The following is a 23,381-nucleotide window of genomic DNA, read 5'->3' as shown; positions in this document are numbered from 1 at the left end:
TTTGTGGTTACATCACAAAAGAAAATTAAAATGTGTTCACGAAAGAATTAATTTACTAAATCACTAGTGGCGTAGTCCGTCATCAACTTGCAGTATTCTACATGAAAGTGGTAGGTATATCTAAAATAGGTAGTCGCTTCGGGTCTGTAGCGTTCGTCTGCTTGAGTAGGTCGATAATATCTTCCAGGTCTTTCACTGACCTCTCCTCATTTTCCTTGTTCTCAAACTTTTGATTGAGCTTCGAAAAGAAGTTTCTTCGCTGGTCGTATTTCCTCCAGAGTGAAAGCTGTGCTACATCCTAATGAGGGTGTCTTCATCTATCAAATTCATTTTGTACTTTATAAACGCCAAAACCTTCAAAATCTATCACACCTAGAACATTTTAAAACACTGGAGGTCATTGCCGTCCAAACTATGTGTCGCTGACCTCACACTATCGCGGTCCGCTGACGACTGAACTTTAAACTTTTTTTTGTGTTGTTTCGGATTGACTATGCTGCGTAGGCCCTACTGGCCGCTACAGCGTCACCGGGGGGGTTGGCGAGCGCGAAGCTCCGCCTGGGGGTGAGCCCTAGGGCTCGAAGAAATAATTCGAGAGGTCGGGGGGCAACGTCCTCCTAAGGGCGCCTCCTGTGAGGCTCGGACCACGGCTTAGGATGACGTTGGGATGGGTGGAGTTGTCGGTTTTGTTGGTTAGTCCGTACGCCCCCGAGGCCGTGGCGTGAGTCCACGTCCGGGTGACGTTAGAAATCGGGGACCTCGTCTTCGCCGGCGAAGACGCTGTGATAAGGTTGGATTGTGTAGCCCTACGAGATAGGGAGCATTGTCGGTCATGATTTGATCGTCGGGATCGTTAAGGACGTGCTTAGGGCGCCTTTTGTCAGGGGGGTCATTTCGGTCGGGGGTGTATGTCGCTGCCTCAACTATTAGGGGGTTTGGGTGTCTAATGGCTTTCTCAAAATAGTTTTTGGAAAGCTGTTTAAAGTAATGAGCTATTGTCGGGAACTTTAAACTTTGAACGACTGACTTTTATTAACCTTCTTTGTCTCGCCATAGATATCGTGGTGGTGGAAGGCGGCAACCAGTACTCGGAGGGCTGGGGACTGATAACCTTATCACCTTCCATGTTGAGTGATACCAAGGTCATCGCCAGATTGTTGGCTCAACAGGTGAGTGATAATTAGAAACTTATTAGATAGAAGCAAGAGTTACTTTACGAAATGCTACGATATATATACAAGGTACAGAGCTATAAAAAATATCTAAGTACGTCATATTATTTCATAAGCTACCATAAATATAGTTCTATGACTACATCGGAACGTATTTTCACGGACTCGGATCGGATGAGTGCGTAACCGGATATCCATTTGAAATTATTATTAAGTAGTGTTTTTTTTAACTTTGTAGTTTTTTTACATGGAAGACTGTACTATATTATTGGTGTCCCACCAGTGGTTCGGTGGTCTGGTGTCCCCTCGCTGGTGGAGTGCCCAGTGGCTGCTGGAGGCCCTGACGTCAGTGCTGGGGGAGAGGGCGCCCGCCCTAGGTGGGGCTCCAGCGGAGAGGGAGCAAGATGCTATTCTACTGGACCATGTGTTGCCAGCACTGAGGTGAGATCCTCTACTGTATGGTTGAAGAATTACAGACATAGCTCAACGGGTTGCGAAACTGAAGTGGTAAGAGTGGGGAACGATTGGAGAACTAGTCGTTGGAATCCCAAGGTGCTAGAATGATGACTTCGCACCGGAAAGCGCAGCGTTGGAAGACTCCCCAATAGGTGAACAGATGATCTGCTGGAGCCATTGCAAGACCCTGGAAGTGTGGAAGTCCCTACAAGAGAAATAATATATCTAGCAGTAGACGGCTATCAGCTGGTACGAGCTGGTAGCGTAAGTATTTGTGTCCCAGTAGTGTGTGGGGTCTGGTGTCCCCCTGCTGGTGGAGTGCCCAGTGGCTGCTGGGCACTCCAGAGGGCGCCCGCCCTAGGGGGGGCTCCAGCAAAGAGGGAGCAAGATGCTATACAACTAAGTAGACCATGTGTTACTCATGTTGTTATGAGGAACTCCAAAAAGTTATAAAACCGCGCTGAAAGAAATTTCATAATCACTAACTAATAGATCCTCATTCACTCTCCTTGCAGCAGTACAAAAAAATGCTGCATCAGTATATTGATGCAGCATTATAAACTCGTATGCTTCTTCGTAATTTTTCTTATTTTTCTTGTTTTATGTAATATTTAGTATTTAATATTTAGTACTATTGTAAATTGCAGTGTTTTTATTTTTTATTTTTTCATATTTGTATTTTTAGCTTTAAGTTAACTGGTAATCCCGCACTTGCAAACTTTTAAAATGCATGCCGGTTTGCCAGTAATTGGGTGTACACTCTAAATTTTTTCTCTGTGAATTGTAATTGTTATTTTATAATATGTGTACTATCTGTTGGCAAACCAATAAAATAAAATAAAAATAAAAAACTGGGTGCCTGGTATGTTCTTCGACGGTGGACCAAATGTTGTGCCAGATCTTTTTTCCACGCACATACAAATTGTGCAGCCAACTCTTTTCGGTGGTGTCCCCACTGGACATGCATTTATTCAATGGGCAGATCAATAATTTCCTGAAAATCAGGCATCGCATTGGTGGTCGCCCTGGTTCTCCAAAAAGTAATATCTGTAGGAGACTCGCCTGCTCGTTTGCTTTTTTAAAAAAACATTTTATTCTGTTGTAAAAAAAGATTTCTTGTTACACAGACTGGACTCGAGCACCTCAGTCCGAGCGGTTGCGTCACCGAGGCTGGAGCGAGCAGACATCGAGTCAGCTGCTGATGAACTGTCCCTACATAAGGTAGCTTTAAACTATTGACGATCAAATAAGGTGTATACAACATATGTATAACCTTAAGCTCCATGGGCTCGGACATCTGCAGACTGTCCCACGAGTCTGTCGAGACTCCATTGCACATTATCTGCTTCTGCCCTGCTCTAATGTACAAACGTAGCATTTACCTAGGGAAACATTGGTTGTGCAATGAGAAACCTGGAAATTATAACGCAAAATATTGTTTAATACACCTATTACTAGAAAGAATCATTGTACCGTTTTCTTTAGCTAATTCATTCATAGCTCCCTAGATGACGCTATATAGGTGTTGCATCGCGGCAAATCGCGCGCACACACGCTCCCGTCATAGGTGCTCTACCTGTCAACGCCATATGTAAAAACGCAGTCTGAAAAACGACACGCTAACATCCGCTCGCGCGCAGGCCACCTATGGCCTTGCATTGGTACCAGCACGAAAATCTAGAAACGCTCTCACGCATCCCTAAGGCTGATTCAAGGAGTCCTGGAGAATTTCATAAGAACAGGTCAGTGATTTCTTCCTTGTATATATCTGTTTTGGGCATTATTTTGTTGTTTTTCTAGGTCTTTTGTTGCACATACCATCGCCGCTAATTCCATACTATTGCAGTATAATTATTATAATTAATTTCGCAAACGCACCCAGGATCAGTGACTATTTACACGTCGCCGATTCAAACATCGTATACCCTGAGGATGTTACTTCAATTCCAGTCAAAAAAGTGCTGCTGTATCTGGCGGACACAGGATTTGACGAGGAAGTGTGAAGTGAAGGCGAACACAATAGATCAGAGACGGTTGACGGAAGGGTATTCAAGAACCTGCAATCTGCATAGCCCCAAACTATAAGAAGAAGATGTATGGGATGATGATATTGTACTAGATGATGATGCCCATGACTTCGTTCGCGTGGATTTGGGATTTAAAAATACCTAGAGAACGCGTCCGCCTCCATGATGTAAGCCATCTCTCAGATCCTTTTTTCCACGCACATGCAAACTGTGGAATCAACTCCCATCGGCGGTGTTCCCATTAGATTACAACATGGGGTTATTCAAGTGGCGGACCAACTAATTCCTGAAAGGCCGGCAACGCATTGGTGGTTCCTCTGGTGCTGCAAATGTTCATGGGCGGCGGTAATCACTTAACATCAGGTGACCCGACTGCTTGTTTGCTCGCCATATTTGTTAAAAAAAGTAGGTATATTATGATGCCCGCAACTTCGTCAATGTGGATTTAGGTTTTTAAAAATCCTCTGGGAACTCTTGAATTTTCCGTTATAAAAATTAAGTACCTACTTAATAGCCTATATCCGTGTCCGGGATTCAAGCAGGCTCAATGCACAGCTCAAACTACTGGACTTTTTTTAAAAAGAATACTAGCCATTTTTTAAATGACTAATATTCCCCTTTCCTCTCCAATTAAGCGTCAAGCTTGTGCTAGGAGTAGGTACGACAATAGTGCAACGGGCGGGGTTTGAACCGTCGACCTTTCGGTTTTCAGTCCACTCCTATACCGGTTGAGCTATTGAGGCTTGGCTTGGGCTAAAATCTTGGCATGCAGATAGCTATTGTGATGCAAATATTCGCTTAGAAAGGAATTTTCAAAATTCAACCCTTAAGAGGATAAAATAGGGCTTTAAAAAGTGTGTAGTCCTCGCAAATGAAGTCATGGGATAAATGTAAAATAATATTATTTTACTCTATACACAGGGTGCGGCGATAGTGAGCATGGCAATAGAGGCGGCGGGACAGGAGGCGGGTCGCGCGGCGCTCGCGCGACTGTTGCGTGACCATCGCTCTGCCAGCGCAGATGCCAGGTAACATGGCAAATATGTAACTCAGGGTGCGGCGATAGAGGTGGCGAGACAGAACGCGGGTCGCGCGGCGCTCGCGCGACTGTTGCGCGACCATCGCTCCGCCAGCGCAGATGCCAGGTAACATGGCAAATATGTAACTCAGGGTGCGGCGATAGAGGTGGCGAGACAGAACGCGGGTCGCGCGGCGCTCGCGCGACTGTTGCGCGACCATCGCTCCGCCAGCGCAGATGCCAGGTAACATGGCAAATATGTAACTCAGGGTGCGGCGATAGAGGTGGCGAGACAGAACGCGGGTCGCGCGGCGCTCGCGCGACTGTTGCGCGACCATCGCTCCGCCAGCGCAGATGCCAGGTAACATGGCAAATATGTAACTCAGGGTGCGGCGATAGAGGTGGCGAGACAGAACGCGGGTCGCGCGGCGCTCGCGCGACTGTTGCGCGACCATCGCTCCGCCAGCGCAGATGCCAGGTAACATGGCAAATATGTAACTCAGGGTGCGGCGATAGAGGTGGCGAGACAGAACGCGGGTCGCGCGGCGCTCGCGCGACTGTTGCGCGACCATCGCTCCGCCAGCGCAGATGCCAGGTAACATGGCAAATATGTAACTCAGGGTGCGGCGATAGAGGTGGCGAGACAGAACGCGGGTCGCGCGGCGCTCGCGCGACTGTTGCGCGACCATCGCTCCGCCAGCGCAGATGCCAGGTAACATGGCAAATATGTAACTCAGGGTGCGGCGATAGAGGTGGCGAGACAGAACGCGGGTCGCGCGGCGCTCGCGCGACTGTTGCGCGACCATCGCTCCGCCAGCGCAGATGCCAGGTAACATGGCAAATATGTAACTCAGGGTGCGGCGATAGAGGTGGCGAGACAGAACGCGGGTCGCGCGGCGCTCGCGCGACTGTTGCGCGACCATCGCTCCGCCAGCGCAGATGCCAGGTAACATGGCAAATATGTAACTCAGGGTGCGGCGATAGAGGTGGCGAGACAGAACGCGGGTCGCGCGGCGCTCGCGCGACTGTTGCGCGACCATCGCTCCGCCAGCGCAGATGCCAGGTAACATGGCAAATATGTAACTCAGGGTGCGGCGATAGAGGTGGCGAGACAGAACGCGGGTCGCGCGGCGCTCGCGCGACTGTTGCGCGACCATCGCTCCGCCAGCGCTAACAACGTTTTCTTCTTTTAATTAATCAACTAATTTTGAATTACTCTTCACCAGGGACCTCTGGCGAGCCCTCCAGCACGACGGCACGGACGAGGCGCCTGCGCACGCGTGGGACGGCTGGTGTGAGAGGCCGGGGTACCCGCTACTCTGTGCCAAGACCTCTGGGACTGACGTTGTGTTGAAGCAGGAGAGGTAAGCTTATATTCAGGGTCAGCTTGGCCCATGTACAATGAGACAAGGCTATCTTGGCGCGTGGCGAAAATTGGAACTAACGTTGCCGTCAAGTGTCCCCTTTATTCTTGTTTGAATATTCTAAGCCTTTGTTCTCCAACAGCGCCCCCCTGTCAATGTCATTCATGTGCCCAGAGACCCTTGTCGCACTGTAGTGCCTGCGAGTATTAAATAGTCAATACCGTGGCGCCCTCTAGTGGGCACGCGATCAAAATTGAATAACAGTTATACACTGCTCGCGACTTCGTCCGCGTGGACTACACAAATTTCAACCACCTATTTCACCCCCTTAAGGAAAATCCTTTCTTAGCGGATACCCATTGCCCACATCATAATAACTATCTGCATGCTAAATTTCAGCCCGATCTGTCCAGTAGTTTGAGCTGTGCGTTGATAGATCAGTCAGTCAGTCAGTCACCTTTTCCTTTATAATATACTAGCTTATGCTCGCGACTTCGTCCGCGTGGACTACAAAATTTCAAACCCCTATTTCACCCCCTTAGGAGTTGAATTTTCAAAAATCCTTTCTTAACGGATGCCGACGTCATAATAGCTATCTGCATGCCGAATTTCAGCCCGATCCGTCCAGTAGTTTGAGCTGTGCGTTGATAGATCAGTCAGTCAGTCACCTTTTCCTTTTATATATATAGATTTAGATTAATAATTTTTTTTTGGCCAGCCTTATCTAATTACTATATAAATCATGACCGCGTGGAATGGTGCCAAGAATACTGGCTGCATTTCCGCGCTGGACAGCCAGGCTGATCCGCTGCGCAAAAAATGAGCCAGCCCTTCTGTCACCAGTTGAGGCTATTAATCGCGGTGAAATGTCTCGTAAAAATTTTTTAAATATTATTTTCAGATTCGTTATGTCTGCGGATCCTCCCGACCCTGAGCCTCCGATGTTGAACCACCTCCTCACGTTGGAGCTGCGTACGGAACTCGATGAACTGTTCTTTGAACCGGGTAAGTCATGTCAACGTGTTTATAGTTCACGTCACAGACGTTGAACGTGCGCAGTGGGTGAAAATCCAAGTGAGGTACAACGGCAAAGATTTCTGCTCTACCCTACTGTAGTGTAATAATTATATTATAGTACATATTTTTTTTAACAATTTTTTTTTTAAAGAATATTAGCCATGTTAAATGACTAATATTCCCCTTTCCTCTCCAACTAAGCGTCAGGCTTGTGCTAGGAGTAGGTACGACAATAGTGCAACGGGCATCGGGGCTCTAAGATAAACTACTATTCTTTGAACCGGGTAAGTCATGTCAACGTGTTTATAGTTCACGTCACAAACGTTGAACGTGCGCAGTGGGTGAAAATCCAAGTAAGGTACAACGGCAAAGATTTCTGCTCTACCCTACTGTAGTGTAATAATTATATTATAGTACATTTTTTTTTTAACAAATTTTTTTTTAAAGAATATTAGCCATGTTAAATGACTAATATTCCCCTTTCCTCTCCAACTAAGCGTCAGGCTTGTGCTAGGAGTAGGTACGACAATAGTGCAACGGGCATCGGGGCTCTAAGATAAACTACTATTCTTTGAACCGGGTAAGTCATGTCAACGTGTTTATAGTTCACGTCACAGACGTTGAACGTGCGCAGTGGGTGAAAATCCAAGTAAGGTACAACGGCAAAGATTTCTGCTCTACCCTACTATAGTGTAATAATTATATTATAGTACATATTTTTTTTTAACAATTTTTTTTTTAAAGAATATTAGCCATGTTAAATGACTAATATTCCCCTTTCCTCTCCAACTAAGCGTCAGGCTTGTGCTAGGAGTAGGTACGACAATAGTGCAACGGGCATCGGGGCTCTAAGATAAACTACTATTCTTTGAACCGGGTAAGTCATGTCAACGTGTTTATAGTTCACGTCACAGACGTTGAACGTGCGCAGTGGGTGAAAATTCAAGTGAGGTACAACGGCAAAGATTTCTGCTCTACCCTACTGTAGTGTAATAATTATATTATAGTACATTTTTTTTTTAACAAATTTTTTTTTAAAGAATATTAGCCATGTTAAATGACTAATATTCCCCTTTCCTCTCCAACTAAGCGTCAGGCTTGTGCTAGGAGTAGGTACGACAATAGTGCAACGGGCATCGGGGCTCTAAGATAAACTACTATTCTTTGAACCGGGTAAGTCATGTCAACGTGTTTATAGTTCACGTCACAGACGTTGAACGTGCGCAGTGGGTGAAAATCCAAGTAAGGTACAACGGCAAAGATTTCTGCTCTACCCTACTATAGTGTAATAATTATATTATAGTACATATTTTTTTTAACAATTTTTTTTTTAAAGAATATTAGCCATGTTAAATGACTAATATTCCCCTTTCCTCTCCAACTAAGCGTCAGGCTTGTGCTAGGAGTAGGTACGACAATAGTGCAACGGGCATCGGGGCTCTAAGATAAACTACTATTCTTTGAACCGGGTAAGTCATGTCAACGTGTTTATAGTTCACGTCACAGACGTTGAACGTGCGCAGTGGGTGAAAATCCAAGTGAGGTACAACGGCAAAGATTTCTGCTCTACCCTACTGTAGTGTAATAATTATATTATAGTACATTTTTTTTTTTAACAATTTTTTTTAAAGAATATTAGCCATGTTAAATGACTAATATTCCCCTTTCCTCTCCAACTAAGCGTCAGGCTTGTGCTAGGAGTAGGTACGACAATAGTGCAACGGGCATCGAGGCTCTAAGATAAACTAAACAATGTGGCTAATTCCGTTGTACACAATTTCTAAACTAAACTAAAATGGCACGTCTAAAGCTATTGCTATACCTTTCATAACGATGCTTGCGGAAAAGGATAGCACTAGATTTAGACTTGGTAATTTAGTTTAGTTTAGAGATTGTGTACAAGAGAATCGGCCCCATTGTGGCTAATTCCTTTATACACAATCTCTAAACTAAACTAAAATATCACGTCTAAATCTATTGCTATCCCTTTCATAATGTTGCTTGCGGAAAAGGATAGCACTAGATTTAGACCTGTTAATTTAGTTTAGTTTAGAGATTGTGTACTAGAGAATCGGCCCCAATATACACTAACAGTCTGAACCAAAGCGTGTACATGCAAAGTTATTAAAAGCTAATTAGTAATTACATTAAAAAAAATCACTTAACACATGACGGACGACGGTTTTTTTTTTTTTTTTTATTCAGATACAAGTTAGCCCTTGTCTGCAATCTCACCTGGTGGTAAGTGATGATGCAGTCTAAGATGATAGCGGGCTAACCTGGAAGGGGTATGGCAGTTTTTATTAAACCCATACCCCTTTGGTTTCTACACGACATCGTACCGGAACGCTAAATCGCTTGGCGGCACGGCTTTGCCGGTAGGGTGGTAACTAGCCACGGCCGAAGCCTCCCACCAGACCAGACCAGAAATTAAGAAATTATAAAATTCCAAATCCCTGCCAGGAATCGAACCCGGGACCTCCCACTATTAAGACCACAGCGCTCACCACTGCGCCAGGGAGGTCGTCGGTATGCATAAAATAAAGTTAGTGGTGGATAAATCAGCCTCGTTTCATAACGTAGTGGCAGCGGTGGGATGGAATGTTTTTATACTCGGAGGTCGGGGGTTCGATCCCGAGCACGCACCTCTAACTTTTCAGAGTTCTGTGCGTTTTAATTTATTAAATATCACTTGCTTTAACGGTGAAGAAAAACATCGTGAGGAAACCTGCATGCCTGAGAGTTCTCCATAATGTTCTCAAAGGTGTGTGAAGTCTACCAATCCGCACATGGCCAGCGTGGTAGACTATGACCAAAACCGTTCTCACTCTGAGAGGAGACCCGTGCTCTGTAGTGAGCCGGCGATGGGTTGATCATGATGAATTGTCTATTTTGTAGAAAACTTCACGGAAATCATGGAAGAAGACATAAACGCCACCACAACGACTTCCGTTCCGACCACAACCACCAAGAAGCCCACCGTCAAAACCACCAAAGCGCCGCCCACGCCCAAGTGGGTAATACCGGTCACATTCTCCGTCGGGCCTCTGGAGCGGGATAACGAAGAACTGGAGAAATTCACCAAGTTTTGGAAGAATGTTTCGGAGAACGTACATGTTGAGACATGGTAAGAAAATTTATTTCTCATACAACAAAAATATCTAAATATATAAAAGTAAAAGGTGACTGACTGACTGACTGAGCTATAAACGCACAGCTTAAACTACTGGACGGAACGCCGCCGCTAAGAAAGGGTTTTTGAAAATTCTACCCCTAAGGGGGTGAAATTGCGGTTTGAATTTTTCTTCTTGAAACTTCAATGAGTTCACTACCCATATTATAAATGCGAAAGTGTGTTTGTTTGTTGGTTTGTCCTTCAATCACGTCGCAACGGAGCAACGGATTGACGTGATTTTAGGGTTCCGTACCTCAAAAGGAAAAACGGAACCCTTATAGGATCACTTTGTTGTCTGTCTGTGTCTGTCTATCCGTCTGTCTGTCTGTCTGTCGGTGTGTCAAAAAATCTATAGGGTACTTCCCGTTAACCTAGAATCATGAAATTTGGCAGGTAGATAGATCTTAATAGCAGACATTCGGGGAAAAATCTGAAAACCGTGAATTTGTGGTCACACAATAAAAATTAAATTTTGGTCTAATATTGCTATTTTCAACTTTCAAAGTTATATTACAATACCAAGTGGGGTATCATATATAAAAGAGATTTACTTGTACATTCTAAAACAGATTTTTATTTATTTTTATTAAGTATTAAGTATAATAGTTTTTGATTTATCGTACAAAATGTCGAGATGTTGAAAATACGATGGTAGTACGGAATCCTCGTTGCGCGAGTCTGACTCGCTTGGCCGGTTTTTTTGATATGTTTTTAAAATCATCAATACTTATAATAAAACTGTAACAGGTCAAATTCTGTACATTGAAGATATTTTGAAATTTTTTTTTCGAGGGCACTTTATAATCGATACTGAACCCAAAACTGTTTTTTTTTTTCATTTTTGTCTGTCTGTCTGTCTGTCTGTCTGTCTGTCTGTCTATCTGTCTGTCTGTCTGTATCACGGCCGCGCATCACGCTGAAACTACTGAATGGATTCCAATGAAACTTGGTACGATTTGAGGTCATACTATGATATAGGATACTTTTTATCCCGAAATTCAGCATGGTTCCCGTAGGAGAGGGGATGAAAGTTAAAATGTATACTGAGTTGTAATTCATTAACGCGTCGTCCGATTTCATTCATTCTTTTTTTGTTAGAAAGGGGATATTTTAAAGATTGTTCCGTAAATATTTCAAGGTCATCGGTTTTTAACCGACTGTCAAAAAGGAGGTGGTTCTTTTTTCTACATCGATTTTTTCGAGGTTTCTGGACCGATTTGCAAATATTTTTTTTAAATCAACAAAAAAGTTTTCGTTGTGGTCACATAAAAAATTCTGGATTCAACTCCTTAATCCTGATGCTGCAAAGTACTAAAGTCCTAAATCGTGGGGATTTTAGAATTTCTGATAGTGAATTGATATTTTAGATATCAAGCAACGGCTTCACGATGACACTCCCAGTCCGAAATACTTCACCCGAGCGAAGCCGGGGCGGGTCAGCTAGTTAAAAATAAATTTGGTTTGTTTATAGGTACGACATTGTGAATACTAATGAAACTAAGAAAAACTCGAGGTGGTCCGAAAACGTCACCTACCTCGTGTGGATGAATGAAACGGAAAGTAAGTAAAAATTGTTACAGAACGAACGAAGTCGCGAGCATAAGCTAATAAATAATATAAAGAAAAACCCTAAAAAAGAGCTTTGAAAACAATTTTTTTGATGATAAAATAAAAATAAAATAAAAAATCTTTTTTATTCGTATAAACTTTTACAAGCACTTACGAATAGTCGGATGCATCTACCACGATGAATAATTTTGATGATGAATAATTTTCTATTTAGCTGTGGTAGCCTAGTGGTTAGGACGTCCGTCCTTCTAATCGGAGGTCGGGGTTCGATCCCGGGCACGCACCTCTGACTTTTGAGTTATGTGCGTTTTAAAAATAATTTAAGAAATTGGTTAATTAGTAAGGCCTTTTATAATATTAATGAGTATTTTTATGAAAATTATTGATGTAAGTGTAGTATGTAAGTACCTAGGATGTGTTTTTTAGTTTAGTAAACAAAATAGTTAAAAATTGTAATATTTAAAAATATTGTATGTAACCAGTATTGCACGCCACAAAGTGGCAAACTGTTAGAACTTTATAACAAGTATAACACCTAATGTACCTACACAGTTAATGCAATAAAATTTATTCTATTCTATTCTATTCTATTTAAGTAATAAAATATCACTCGCTTTAACGGTGAAGGAAAACATCGTGAGGAAACCTGCATGCCTGAGAGTTCTCTATAATGTTCTCAAAGGTGTGTGAAGTCTGCCAATCCGCACCTGGCCAGCGTGGTAGACAATGGCCAGATCCCTTCTCACTTTGAGAGGAGACCCGCGGTTTGATTATGTAACACGTTGCAGTAGCGACAGCAGTAGCAATGCGATAGTTCATTTATTTTATTTATTTTATTATAAAGGCACACAAAACAGGTTTTAGCTATCAATGGACCAAATAAAAATAAAAAACAATAGATTAAGATCTACGCGGTAACCCTTAATATGTGTACACAACAATGCTTAAATAAATAATTTGACGACCTCCCTGGCGCAGTGGTGAGCGCTGTGGTCTTAATAGTGGGAGGTCCCGGGTTCGATTCCTGGCAGGGGTTTGGAATTTTATAATTTCTAAATTTCTGGTCTGGTCTGGTGGGAGGCTTCGGTCGTGGCTAGTTACCACCCTACCGGCAAAGCCGTGCCGCCAAGCGATTTAGCGTTCCGGTACGATGCCGTGTAGAAACCAAAGGGGTATGGGTTTAATAAAAACTGCCATACGCCTTCCAGGTTAGCCCGCTATCATCTTAGACTGCATCATCACTTACCATCAGGTGAGATTGCAGTCAAGGGCTAACTTGTATCTGAATAAAAAAAAAATAATAATAATAATTTGCTGTCTCTCTTCTTCTTATTTTGCTTTGTGGCTATTGCTGTCTCTCTCTAGCCGGACGTTTGATAGCAATGATCGCGAGATTTTATTTATTTGTCGCAAGCCTGTCGCGAGATACGAAATCACTCCGCCGTGCTCTGTAGTGAGCCGGCTATGGGTTGATCATGATGATGATGACTGTACTTACTGTAGGGGACCTGCTGACATTAGCATTTGGATATATTGGCTTGTCGTAAGACTTAGAGCGAGCCGCCAGTTGCTTCCCCACCGCCGAGTATACTGGACCTACCTAGCTTATATATCTTATATTTGTGTTTTTAATGAAAATATTACAATAAAACTTAAAGCTAGCCTTATCTAATTACAATATAAATCATGCCCGCGTCGAATGGTGCTAAGAATACTGGCTGAATTTCCGCGCTGGACAGCCAGGCTGATCCGTTGCGCAAAAAATGAGCCAGCCCTTCTGTCACCAGACGAGGCTATTAATCGCGGTGAAATGTCTCGTAAATTTTTTTTAGCACTAAGACTCCATGGCCCCAGGGTCTCCACGGCAAACGGCACAAAAATGTAACTCTCTATAAGAGAGGCATACTTGCGCCGCTTGCCGTTTTGAGCTGTTTCTGCTGCGGCTCCCGGTTTTGATGCTGTCTTCCTGATATGACACGGGGCCAATGTGTCAACGCAAGTTGCGTCCCACATTAGCGCCCGTCCCCGTTCCCAGGGAACCAGCGTCAATCCATCAGGTCTCTTGCCATCATCCCGACTAATCCCTGCCGGCTCAATGAGTGCAGGAATATCTATGGTGGCAAGAGCTATTATTATATTTATATATTTAATCGTATCGTCAAGAGAGCCATCTTATTTGTGTTTATAACTTTTGGAAAGAATTTATTAAAACAGTAACTTATTAGTGAAGTTTTGTGTCATTTTACCCGATAGACTGACAGGAATAAAGCGCTATAAATTGATAAGAGAATATCATATAAATCACCCATGGGCCATGAACCAGGTGACGAAAAATATGATAAACTTAGTCAATCTGTTTCAGTGGTTATCCCGGAGTTGGGCAAGCACACGTGGGTGCGATACAACGTGGGTGCCCGCGGGCTGTACCGGGTCGCGCCGCAGGACAGAAGCGCTGGAGAGGTGAGGATATAGATCATCTTCTTCTTCTTTCTTCAAGTGCCTCTCCATTACTGAAGATCAGGAGTCAGTTGTTTAAACTTCTCCTTGTCCATGGCTAGGCGATCCCAAACTAACCGGCTCGTTGGGAAGCCTGGAGCACCGCAGAGACATTAGCTCTCTATGCGTATTCTATCGCTTTTATAATGAGGAGTGCTCTGAATAGCTTTTTGACCTCATTCCACCCTCTTTTTTCTACAACCGCACCCTCACCACCTAGGTGTCTGGTGCACTTCGACCGTCCGTTGTCCCACTGTGGAAACTGTGGAACCAACTCCCATCGGTGGTGTTCCCACTAGATTACAACATGGGGTTATTCAAGGGGCGAACCAACAAATTCCTAAAAGGCCGGCAACGCATCGCCGGTTCCTCTGGTGCTGCAAATGTTCATGGACAGAGGTAATCATTTAACTCTATTTAAAAAAAGACGGAAAAGTTCTCCGACTGTTTTTATGGCAGTCCACTCCCTTATGTTACGTAGCCATGACTTCTTCCTTCTTCCCATCCCTATTTTTTCCAGATATTTTACCCATCATAATTGTTTGCAGCAGGCATTCACCTATCCCCATTCAAAGGCGTCACGACCCATTTGAATGGTTAAAAAGATCCAGAAACCCAAGTCGAGGACCCAGAACACCCAAATCTATCAAGCGCTATATCTCGTCGCATCTGGGGCCCGAGATTACAGTTTTGTCGTATGTTGAAGCAGCTGCCTTAGCAGATTTCTGAAGCTACCGTTTAAGTATTGATAAATGATTTACGAAAGGGTATTTTATTATGCAGTCGGCGGAGGCGGCGGCGCAAAGGGCGGCAGCTCTGTACGAGAGCGGAGCCCCTGCGGAGCGCGCGTTGCTGCTGGATGACGCCTTCGTGCTGAGCCGGGCTGGTCGGCTGCCCGCCAGCAGGGCTATAGCGGCTGCTGGTGAGTGGTTCATCTCTCTATCAGTGCGTGGAGGCACATTGTATGAGAGTGGCGCGCGTGGCTGCCAGACATTGATTTATTAACTGATTACCTTTTGATGCTAAGTGGTCTGTCTCTTCAGTAAAAATTTTTTTGACTTAGTTACTAAGATGTCTAAGATCAAACCTCAATTTTTTCACATCATGCTAAAAATATTCGCGCTCGTTCTGCTCGTATGCTTATTAGAATCGAGCATTTAATGGGAAACCTTTATTTCTAGCTCATTTAACAACCGAGCGCCACTGGGCAGTGTGGCGCGTGGTCGTGGGCCACCTGTCGTGGTGGAGGGAACTGCTGCAAGTGTCCGCATCGGGCCCTCGTGTGCTGGCCCTGCTCAGCACGCTGCCGCCGCGACTGCCTCTGTACAGCGGCCAGGACTTGCAGGAGGCGGCGGTGAATGAAGACCAGCTGTGAGTATACCGACACGGCCATCATGTTGCCACAGAGTCTACAGTCTCTCCATACATTCTTAATCGCGCTTATGAAGTTTTATCACCACTATTCACAAGTTACAAAATACAACGATGGACCATCTGGGCCCCCGGCCTTAACAGTGTTCTGAAAGAAGATCTCCCAATTATTATACTTGAGGCTCGAGCACACAGTTTGAGTGGCGTCATTTAGTGTTTGAATGTTTTTTTTCAGTGTGATTTGCGATCAGTCCGTGGAATTTTAGCAAATTAGGTGCAGGTTATTGTTTTGTAACGGCTGCTCCTCTTTAGGAGCCAGCACTCAACTTTTTATTGCCTATCAAGAAGCGAGGTCAAGAATACATTTTCTCTTAAGGCGTCTCGGGTAGTCCTCAATGAAGAGCCTTCTCTAGGATCAGCTAGTTTGTTGTAACAACGGCGAGTTAGCGATCGAACGTAAAATTGTATTTTGCATTCTGTGTAATATGTTGAGGCTGGAGTCACACTCACTACCCCACAGTTGTGCGCCAGTGTTGAATGTGGAGTCCGCCACAATACTTGGGTTTTTTGTTCAGGTGGCTGAGTGGTGCGCTGCTGACGGCGGGAGTAGAGTGGGGCAATGAGAACGTGACGGAGCAGGCGCTTGAGTTGTTTGACGCGTGGCTCAACGACAATGAGACCATTCCTGAGATTTACCAAGAGGTAAGCTCTTTTTTTATCGCTGGGAAATGCGCTTACGCATATATACGTCGGCAGGGACATGATTTAATCGTAAACAGATTGCTTATTAAACATTACGTCATCGTTCCCACCGTTGTTGTGAGACAATAAAATCTCGGTATGGGGATGGAGGAGCCGGTGTAGGTAGGGACCTAGGTAGTGTTAGTTTGGGTTGTCTAGTCATAGGAAGACGTTGTTGTTATGTCTTATAAAATGAAGGTTGCTATAGTTATTGTTGAGGGTAGCTCGTGTTGTCTCTCGTAGTGCGTATTATTATTAATAAATATTCGGTTAATCTAATATGTTGTAATCCTGACTTATCCGGTTAATCATCATCATCGTCATTTTTATGAAGGCAGCAGGCCCAATTCCGACATATATTTAAATGATGGTACGAGTATAATAGCATTGGGTTTTGTCGTTGTTCCAGGCCACGTTCACGGCAGGCGTGAGGAAGCATGGCGAGCTGGCGTGGCAAGCGTGCTGGGGCGCGCTGCTCGCCTCGCACGCCGCCGCTCGGCCGCTGTACTCGCACGCGGCCCTTCTGGCGGCACTCAGCTCGCCAGTTGACGACTGGCTGTTGTACAGGTATGACTATACAATGATATATTTCATATTTAAGTACCTAAATAATAATGTCACCTGTTAAAATATATGTGTATGTGCATGTGTGTATATCCATATATGTATGTATATACATATATGTGTATATATGTATATGTATTATATGTTCTTTGTTTTTAACATTAAGTTATTATATTATAATATAGTAATAGTATTATTTCTAATTTTGTTTTATGACTAAGTAGGCATGATGTAATGCGCAGACGTACGCATTGAGGGTCAAACCTCTGTGGTTTTTTTACAATGCGTACTACCTATTATATGTAAATTTTCTTGTGTGTTAATAATAAAAAAAAAAAAAAAAACCTATATATTTTAAATTATTATGTTTTTGGAATGTATACAGGTTCATATTATGATACCCCACGTGGTACAGTTATCTTACTTTGAAAATTGAAAATACCTAAGTACTAATTATTTTTTTGTTTATGAAAACATTTTTTTTTGTGATGTAACCACAAATTTACTGTTTTCAGAGCTATTTCTTTACTACCTGCCAAATTTCATGATTCTAGATCAACGGGAAGTAGGTACCCTATAGATTTTTATTTTATTTTATTCGTTTATTTGCAATCAACAGCGATACATACAATATAATTTTACATAATAAACAGACTGAAAATAAGGCTAAATAGGATTACAATTTTGTTTTACAGATCTTTTGAGTACGGAACCCTAAAAAATCTAAAAGTACGTTTATTCTTGTATTTAAGGTTCGCATACACGGTGCTGTCGAGCGAGGCGCAGCGAGGCCGCGAGTGGAAGACGTGGGTGACGGCCTTATGCGCGGGAGTGTGCAGGTACCAACACTTAGTTGTACGACGACGCGTTCGTTTTGATACTTATACCATAAAAACAGTTAACTATGCGGTTTTTTTTTATACAGATACAAGTTAGCCCTTGACTGCAATCTAAATCCATACTAATATTATAAATGTGAAAGTGTGTCTGTCTGTCCGTCTGTCTGTCTGTCTGTCTGCTAGCCTTTCACGGCCCATCTCTTCAACCGATTTTGACGAAATTTGGTACTGCGATAGCTTGCATCCCGGGGAAGGACATAGGCAACTTTTTATCTCGGAAAATAAAAGAGTTCCCACGGGATTTTTAAAAACCTAAATCCACGCGGACGAAGTCGCGGGCATCATCTAGTAAATTATAAAATTCTAAATCCCTGCCAGGAATCGAACCCGGGACCTCCCTCTCATAAGACCAAGGCGCTTTTACCACTGCGCCATAGAGGATTACTTGAGAGTAAATAGTTAGTGTCTCTGGTACAAGTTCAAAGCTCTAGCTTTTACTTAGTGATGATAAAAAATATTTTCAAAATTTTCCAAAAATCCTCGCTTGTTTAGTTTTATTTCAATCGTACATAGCGTAGAGATTACAATATGTACTATTTTTTTGACCGTTAGATGGCGCGGCGCGGCGGGGATATGGCGGATACTGCAAATGGCGCCTCTGCCGCCCTCCGCCTTACAAGCGGCCGCGAGGTGCCTTCACCAACCGGGAGATTATTATAGGGTAAGTTTTTATATGGCATTTGTTTCGCGAGAATTCAGCGAGAAAACAACTATTAGTTATTTGTTTTATTTATAAAAAAAATACTTATTAATTTTTGTCCAGTTTAAAGAGTTATTCGGTGAGCAGAAAGGTGCTCTTCTCGCTTTAGACACCATATCCCTGAACGCGGCGTGGGTGTCAAGAGCCGATGCAGACTTGCTCGCCTATTTCAATTCTGTACACAAGAAGAGTGGATAAAGTCGTCGTCACTGTGCTGTATATTATACGACCAATAAATCCAATAATAATTACAAGCAGCGTTGAAATGGTAATGCCCAGTCCTTCCACGCAAGCAAATCGCTGGCCATTTTGCGATGCGCAAAACCAGTGATTTTGCGCGGCAATTTGCTCGCGAGTGAAGGAAAAATGATTTAGAAACAGTTTATATAGGCCCTAGGTACCTAGTGTATCTTTTAAGTATTTGTTTTTGTAGTCGTATAAAATCATTTTCATTACTAATTAATTTCATCGTGGAAACGACGTTACCACAAGTAAAGTTCACTGGCCTTCGTGAACTGCAAGAACTGTGATCCTTTAAAAATACCACCAAGTTAATAAATTCGTGACTCTCTTACAGTTGTTATTTTGCATTGTATTTTTTTTTTAATGGAGAGATATTGTTGATCTTAAATGAAGGTGCAAACACATTATATATAATCATAGAAGTTTTGTAAATTAATGAAGACGTTGTAAATTGGATTGGTTGGTCATTAACTCATTACGCCAGAGTTGCAACAAGTCGCGGCAAATTTGTTTGCACCTTTAAGTTGGGGTTCCTTGGTACGCTTCAAAGTACAAACGTAGAAGTCGATAAAATTAGTTTGCAGGGTTGTCTGGTTTTCCTTCACTGTTAAAGAAACTGTTAAACTGTAAAGAAGAAAAACCGTGAAACTGTGTGTGGCAAACTTTACTGGCCATCGTGGTAGACTATGACCAAACCCTTCTCATTTTGAGAGGGGACGGGACCGTGCTCAGTAGTGAGCCAGCGATGAGTTGATGATAGTGATGTTGGGTTGTTTGCAGTAGGTATGCGGCAGAAAGTAATGTGCATCATATCTATGTGATGTTTTATCGGTCGCAACGACAGAGACAATGCTCTACAAATCTGCTATCTCTATCTAAAGGTCGATGTACACAGCGTGAATGCACATCAAGGAACCCCTTGAATCGACTTTTCATTCTTTATTCGCACGTGAAAGGATAGAATCCGTGAAAGGATGTTTCACGGATGAAACATCCTTTCACGGATGGTTCGACTTTGTGAGTGAAGAGCGGATAACAAGTATGAAAATGCCTTCGAATAGAATAAATACTAATAGATTAGCTTTGTTATTATCATGAATTGATTGAAATATTATATGTAGGTATATTCCACAGTTAATCATGCACACACATATATTTATATTGCATATCATTATATTCATTAAAAAGTTAACATACTAATAGTGCTTAGTCGAAACTAGCTAAGCGAGAAACCTTGAGTGGTGCCTCCCCCCCCCCCCCCCCCCCCCCCCCGCCCCGCGCGTGGCAAATTTAAAAAAATATCAGTATGGCAGCCCAAAAATTAGTGTATGACAGACAGTCTGGAATAACCTAATTTGATACATTACAATTACTTATTTTTATTTCTGTTCTATCAAATTAGGATATTCCAGGTCCGTCATAACGTCAGATCTATAATTTTAGAGCTCTAAATGCTGATATTTTTTTAATTCGTCTCGCTTTTACAGCCTCATCTTTCGTTAGCCAGACTCTAGTATATTTCCGGCTTTAGACACACTTTCGTAGTGTTAAAACAGATGCCTTTCAGAAAGTTGTTTTAAATACCTAATTACTATGTGGTACATCTATTTTGTTTGAATTTCTCGTAGTTCTCGCATCTCGTAGTAGGTATCTATGTTAAAAAATTCACACTCATCCAACTTAATGACATGGTCTCTTGAATTCTCGCTTATCTAGATTCTACTAAATGTCATCCATACTAATAAATGATAAAGCTTGAGAAATGTTTTTGCTGTCGTCAATATTCATTATTCATATTAAAATATTTTTACATAAAATAATAAAACTAATTGTATTGTTTTTTTTAGAAAAATAAAGAAAACGTTCTAGTCAATGTGTGTAATAAAATATGGTCTAGTCATTATGGATTTCATAAAAATTATTTCTGTACTCAGTTACTTATTTTGGTCCCCTAACTCTTATTAACAAGTGCACCTTAACTTTTCGATCTTACAGAAATCTCAAAAGCCTTTAGTTATTAAAATAATATGTAATAGGTGCTCTTATATTTTTAACGTTTCAATATTTGGGCATAAAAATGTTTAAATGATAATTATTTAGATTATAAATATTTGACTTACGTGTGGAGGCAATGCGAAATAGGTAATTTAAATAATAACTTCATTGGAAAATAAATATATTTAGAACTTGTCTTTGATTAGTTAATTGTTATGAAGAAAAAAAAATTGTAATCAGTTTGTTAAACTATGAATCGACTGTTTAGTTTTAGTTTGGTCTGTATTTAACTTTCTTGTATTTAAGTATGCCTATGGTCCGTAAAAAATGACTCCTTACGCGTCATTTCAACTCTGGGTCAACTTTCATGTGAAAAGTACGGTTGTCCTTTAAAATAAGGACTATAGTTAATGGACATTTGACATGAAGTTTGACACAAAAAGTTAAAATGGCGGGTGAGGAATCATTGTTTACGCATTATACTTAATAACTTGGGTCTTTGCAATAATCTTTAATTATGAACCCGACTCCTAATTATTCTATGAATATCACCTTGATTAATTTTTTTTCGTCCGAAACTTTTTCTATCTCTAGTCGGGTGGTAATCAAAGATTTGGGTCTTTATAGATAAGCGCTAGAATTATTTACTTAATTACCTATTAATTTTATGCATCAAAATCTAAATGGAAAACTTTAGGTGGAATTATAAAAAATTAGTAAACAAGATCTTTTATAGTTGTAGACTTGTCTAGAAAAAGAAATTTTTGTATATTTTTATATAATCGGAATAACTTTTATATCGAAATTTTTCTAAAGTTGACTTTTAAAAACATTCCGACCATACATAGTAAATTATAGTGAAAAGTATCAAAATCGGTTGTGCCCTCTATAGCTGATTGGTGTTGATACACTAAAATATTATATACAAAAATGGTAGCTTTTCGGAAAAATATTTATAAATTATTGGTAAAGCATGGTAGGAGTTTTCAATAAATCATGGTTGGAATCACGTAAGTTGATAATTCTTTTTATTGGATTTAGTGCGTGATTTAATTTAAAAAAATCTGAAAAATCGTGGAATGGATTTGTTATCTTTACGTCGTGTTGATAGCGCAGGCATCTACTCCGTCAAAGTATACCTTAGTCTTTAGTAGTTTTAGATTTTAATTATGATTGTAAATTAGTCCTAAGACCCTGTAAAGATTTTGTATCTGCTTTTGTAATAAATTTTCCTGATGTATTTTGCTTTTCATTTATTTAAATATACATACCTACGTTATATGAGGTAGGTATTAAATGAAATCTAAAATTAAATTACTTGACGATTAAAATAAAATGCGTTGAATTTTTTATGACGAAGTTAGTTTTCTACATAACAAAATTGTTGGAAGTCGATTTTATTTCAGACAGTTTAAAACAACAACTTCATTAATATACAAGTAGGTATTTTAGTAGGATTTTCCTTGTGTATGTAAGGTATCCCTAGTTTTCGACAAATCAAAAGACTTCCAAAACGAAATTCTTTTGTTTCCATAACCTGTCTTTGTCAATACCATACTTACATCTAGATTCTAGATTTACCAGCTACCCTAACAGTTAGGTACCGCTAGGTACACATCTGTTCTGAGGCTAGATACACAGTAATAATTTAAATATATAAAAGGAAACGGTGAATGACTGACTGACTGACTGATTGATCTATCAACGCACAGCTCAAACTACTGAACGGATCGAGCTGAAATTTGGCATGCAGATAGCTATTATGACGTATCCATCCGCTAAGAAAGGATTTTTGAAAATTCAACCCCTAAGGGGTTGAAATAGGGGTTTGAAATTTGTGTAGTCCACGCGGACGAAGTCGCGAGCATAAGCTAGTCCATACTAATATTATAAATGCGAAAGTGTGTCTGTCTGTCTGCTAGCTTTTCACGGCTCAACCGTTCAACCGATTTTGACGAAATTTGGTACAGAGATAGCTTACATCCCGGGGAAGGACATAGGCTACTTTTTATCCCGTAAAATTAAAGAGTTCCCACAGGATTTTAAAAAAAGCTAAATCCACGCGTACGAAGTCGCGGGCATGAGCTAGTTAATGATAAAAGTAAAACTGGGACAAAGGAAAATGGACGGATTCTACCTCATATATTATCTGTGAATTCTACCATGAATTCTATGGTCTGAAGCTTAGAATCCAGAGCTGTAAAGTCAAAGGAATCACTCTCCTCTCCTGTCTGCTGTCAATGTCAACTCATTTGTCAAATAAAAATTAATCGATATTCGCACCTACGCTATTGAAATTTTTTCACAAAATTTTCAGTGATTTTCAAAATGTTCGCCATCAGAAACCTTCTTAGAACCAGCCCCCAATTCGCAAAGAATGTGGTCCAGCAGAGGAACATGAGCGCCATTGCTGTGCCCGCTAGAAATAAGATTTCCAAGGGAGTAAGTATTGATTTCATATTTTGATTTTTTATGTAGTTTTATTGTAAAGTCGAGCTCTAAATTTAAGGAATAATAATTGTTTTAGCTATAACATACAAAAGGCAGTGCTTAATAATGGTTTCAAGACTATAA

At 41.6% G+C, this 23,381-nt stretch overlaps 1 protein-coding gene across 1 annotated transcript in view; it reads left to right on the top strand.

Annotated features, from left to right (window-relative positions):
- LOC117995157 (leucyl-cystinyl aminopeptidase-like) overlaps positions 1-22,047 on the top strand; it is a 32,241-nt gene extending 10,194 nt beyond the window's left edge. Inside the window, exons 12-27 of the mRNA XM_069508358.1 lie at positions 1,057-1,169; positions 1,456-1,613; positions 2,756-2,849; positions 4,577-4,683; positions 5,900-6,037; positions 6,939-7,042; positions 9,953-10,181; positions 11,701-11,789; positions 14,161-14,258; positions 15,078-15,216; positions 15,476-15,665; positions 16,241-16,367; positions 16,816-16,973; positions 17,723-17,809; positions 18,422-18,530; positions 18,633-22,047. Of these exons, the coding sequence (XP_069364459.1) occupies positions 1,057-1,169; positions 1,456-1,613; positions 2,756-2,849; positions 4,577-4,683; positions 5,900-6,037; positions 6,939-7,042; positions 9,953-10,181; positions 11,701-11,789; positions 14,161-14,258; positions 15,078-15,216; positions 15,476-15,665; positions 16,241-16,367; positions 16,816-16,973; positions 17,723-17,809; positions 18,422-18,530; positions 18,633-18,767 (2,075 nt within the window). The 3' untranslated portion in view covers positions 18,768-22,047. The remainder of the gene's footprint in view (positions 1-1,056; positions 1,170-1,455; positions 1,614-2,755; positions 2,850-4,576; positions 4,684-5,899; positions 6,038-6,938; positions 7,043-9,952; positions 10,182-11,700; positions 11,790-14,160; positions 14,259-15,077; positions 15,217-15,475; positions 15,666-16,240; positions 16,368-16,815; positions 16,974-17,722; positions 17,810-18,421; positions 18,531-18,632) is intronic.
- Positions 22,048-23,381: the final 1,334 nt, after the last annotated feature.

The sequence above is a fragment of the Maniola hyperantus genome, chromosome 28 (genome assembly GCF_902806685.2).
Source record: "Maniola hyperantus chromosome 28, iAphHyp1.2, whole genome shotgun sequence".
Classification (NCBI taxonomy): domain Eukaryota; kingdom Metazoa; phylum Arthropoda; class Insecta; order Lepidoptera; family Nymphalidae; genus Maniola; species Maniola hyperantus.
Note: the sequence above shows the minus strand (reverse complement) of the source record. Positions and strands in the feature narration are given on the sequence as shown.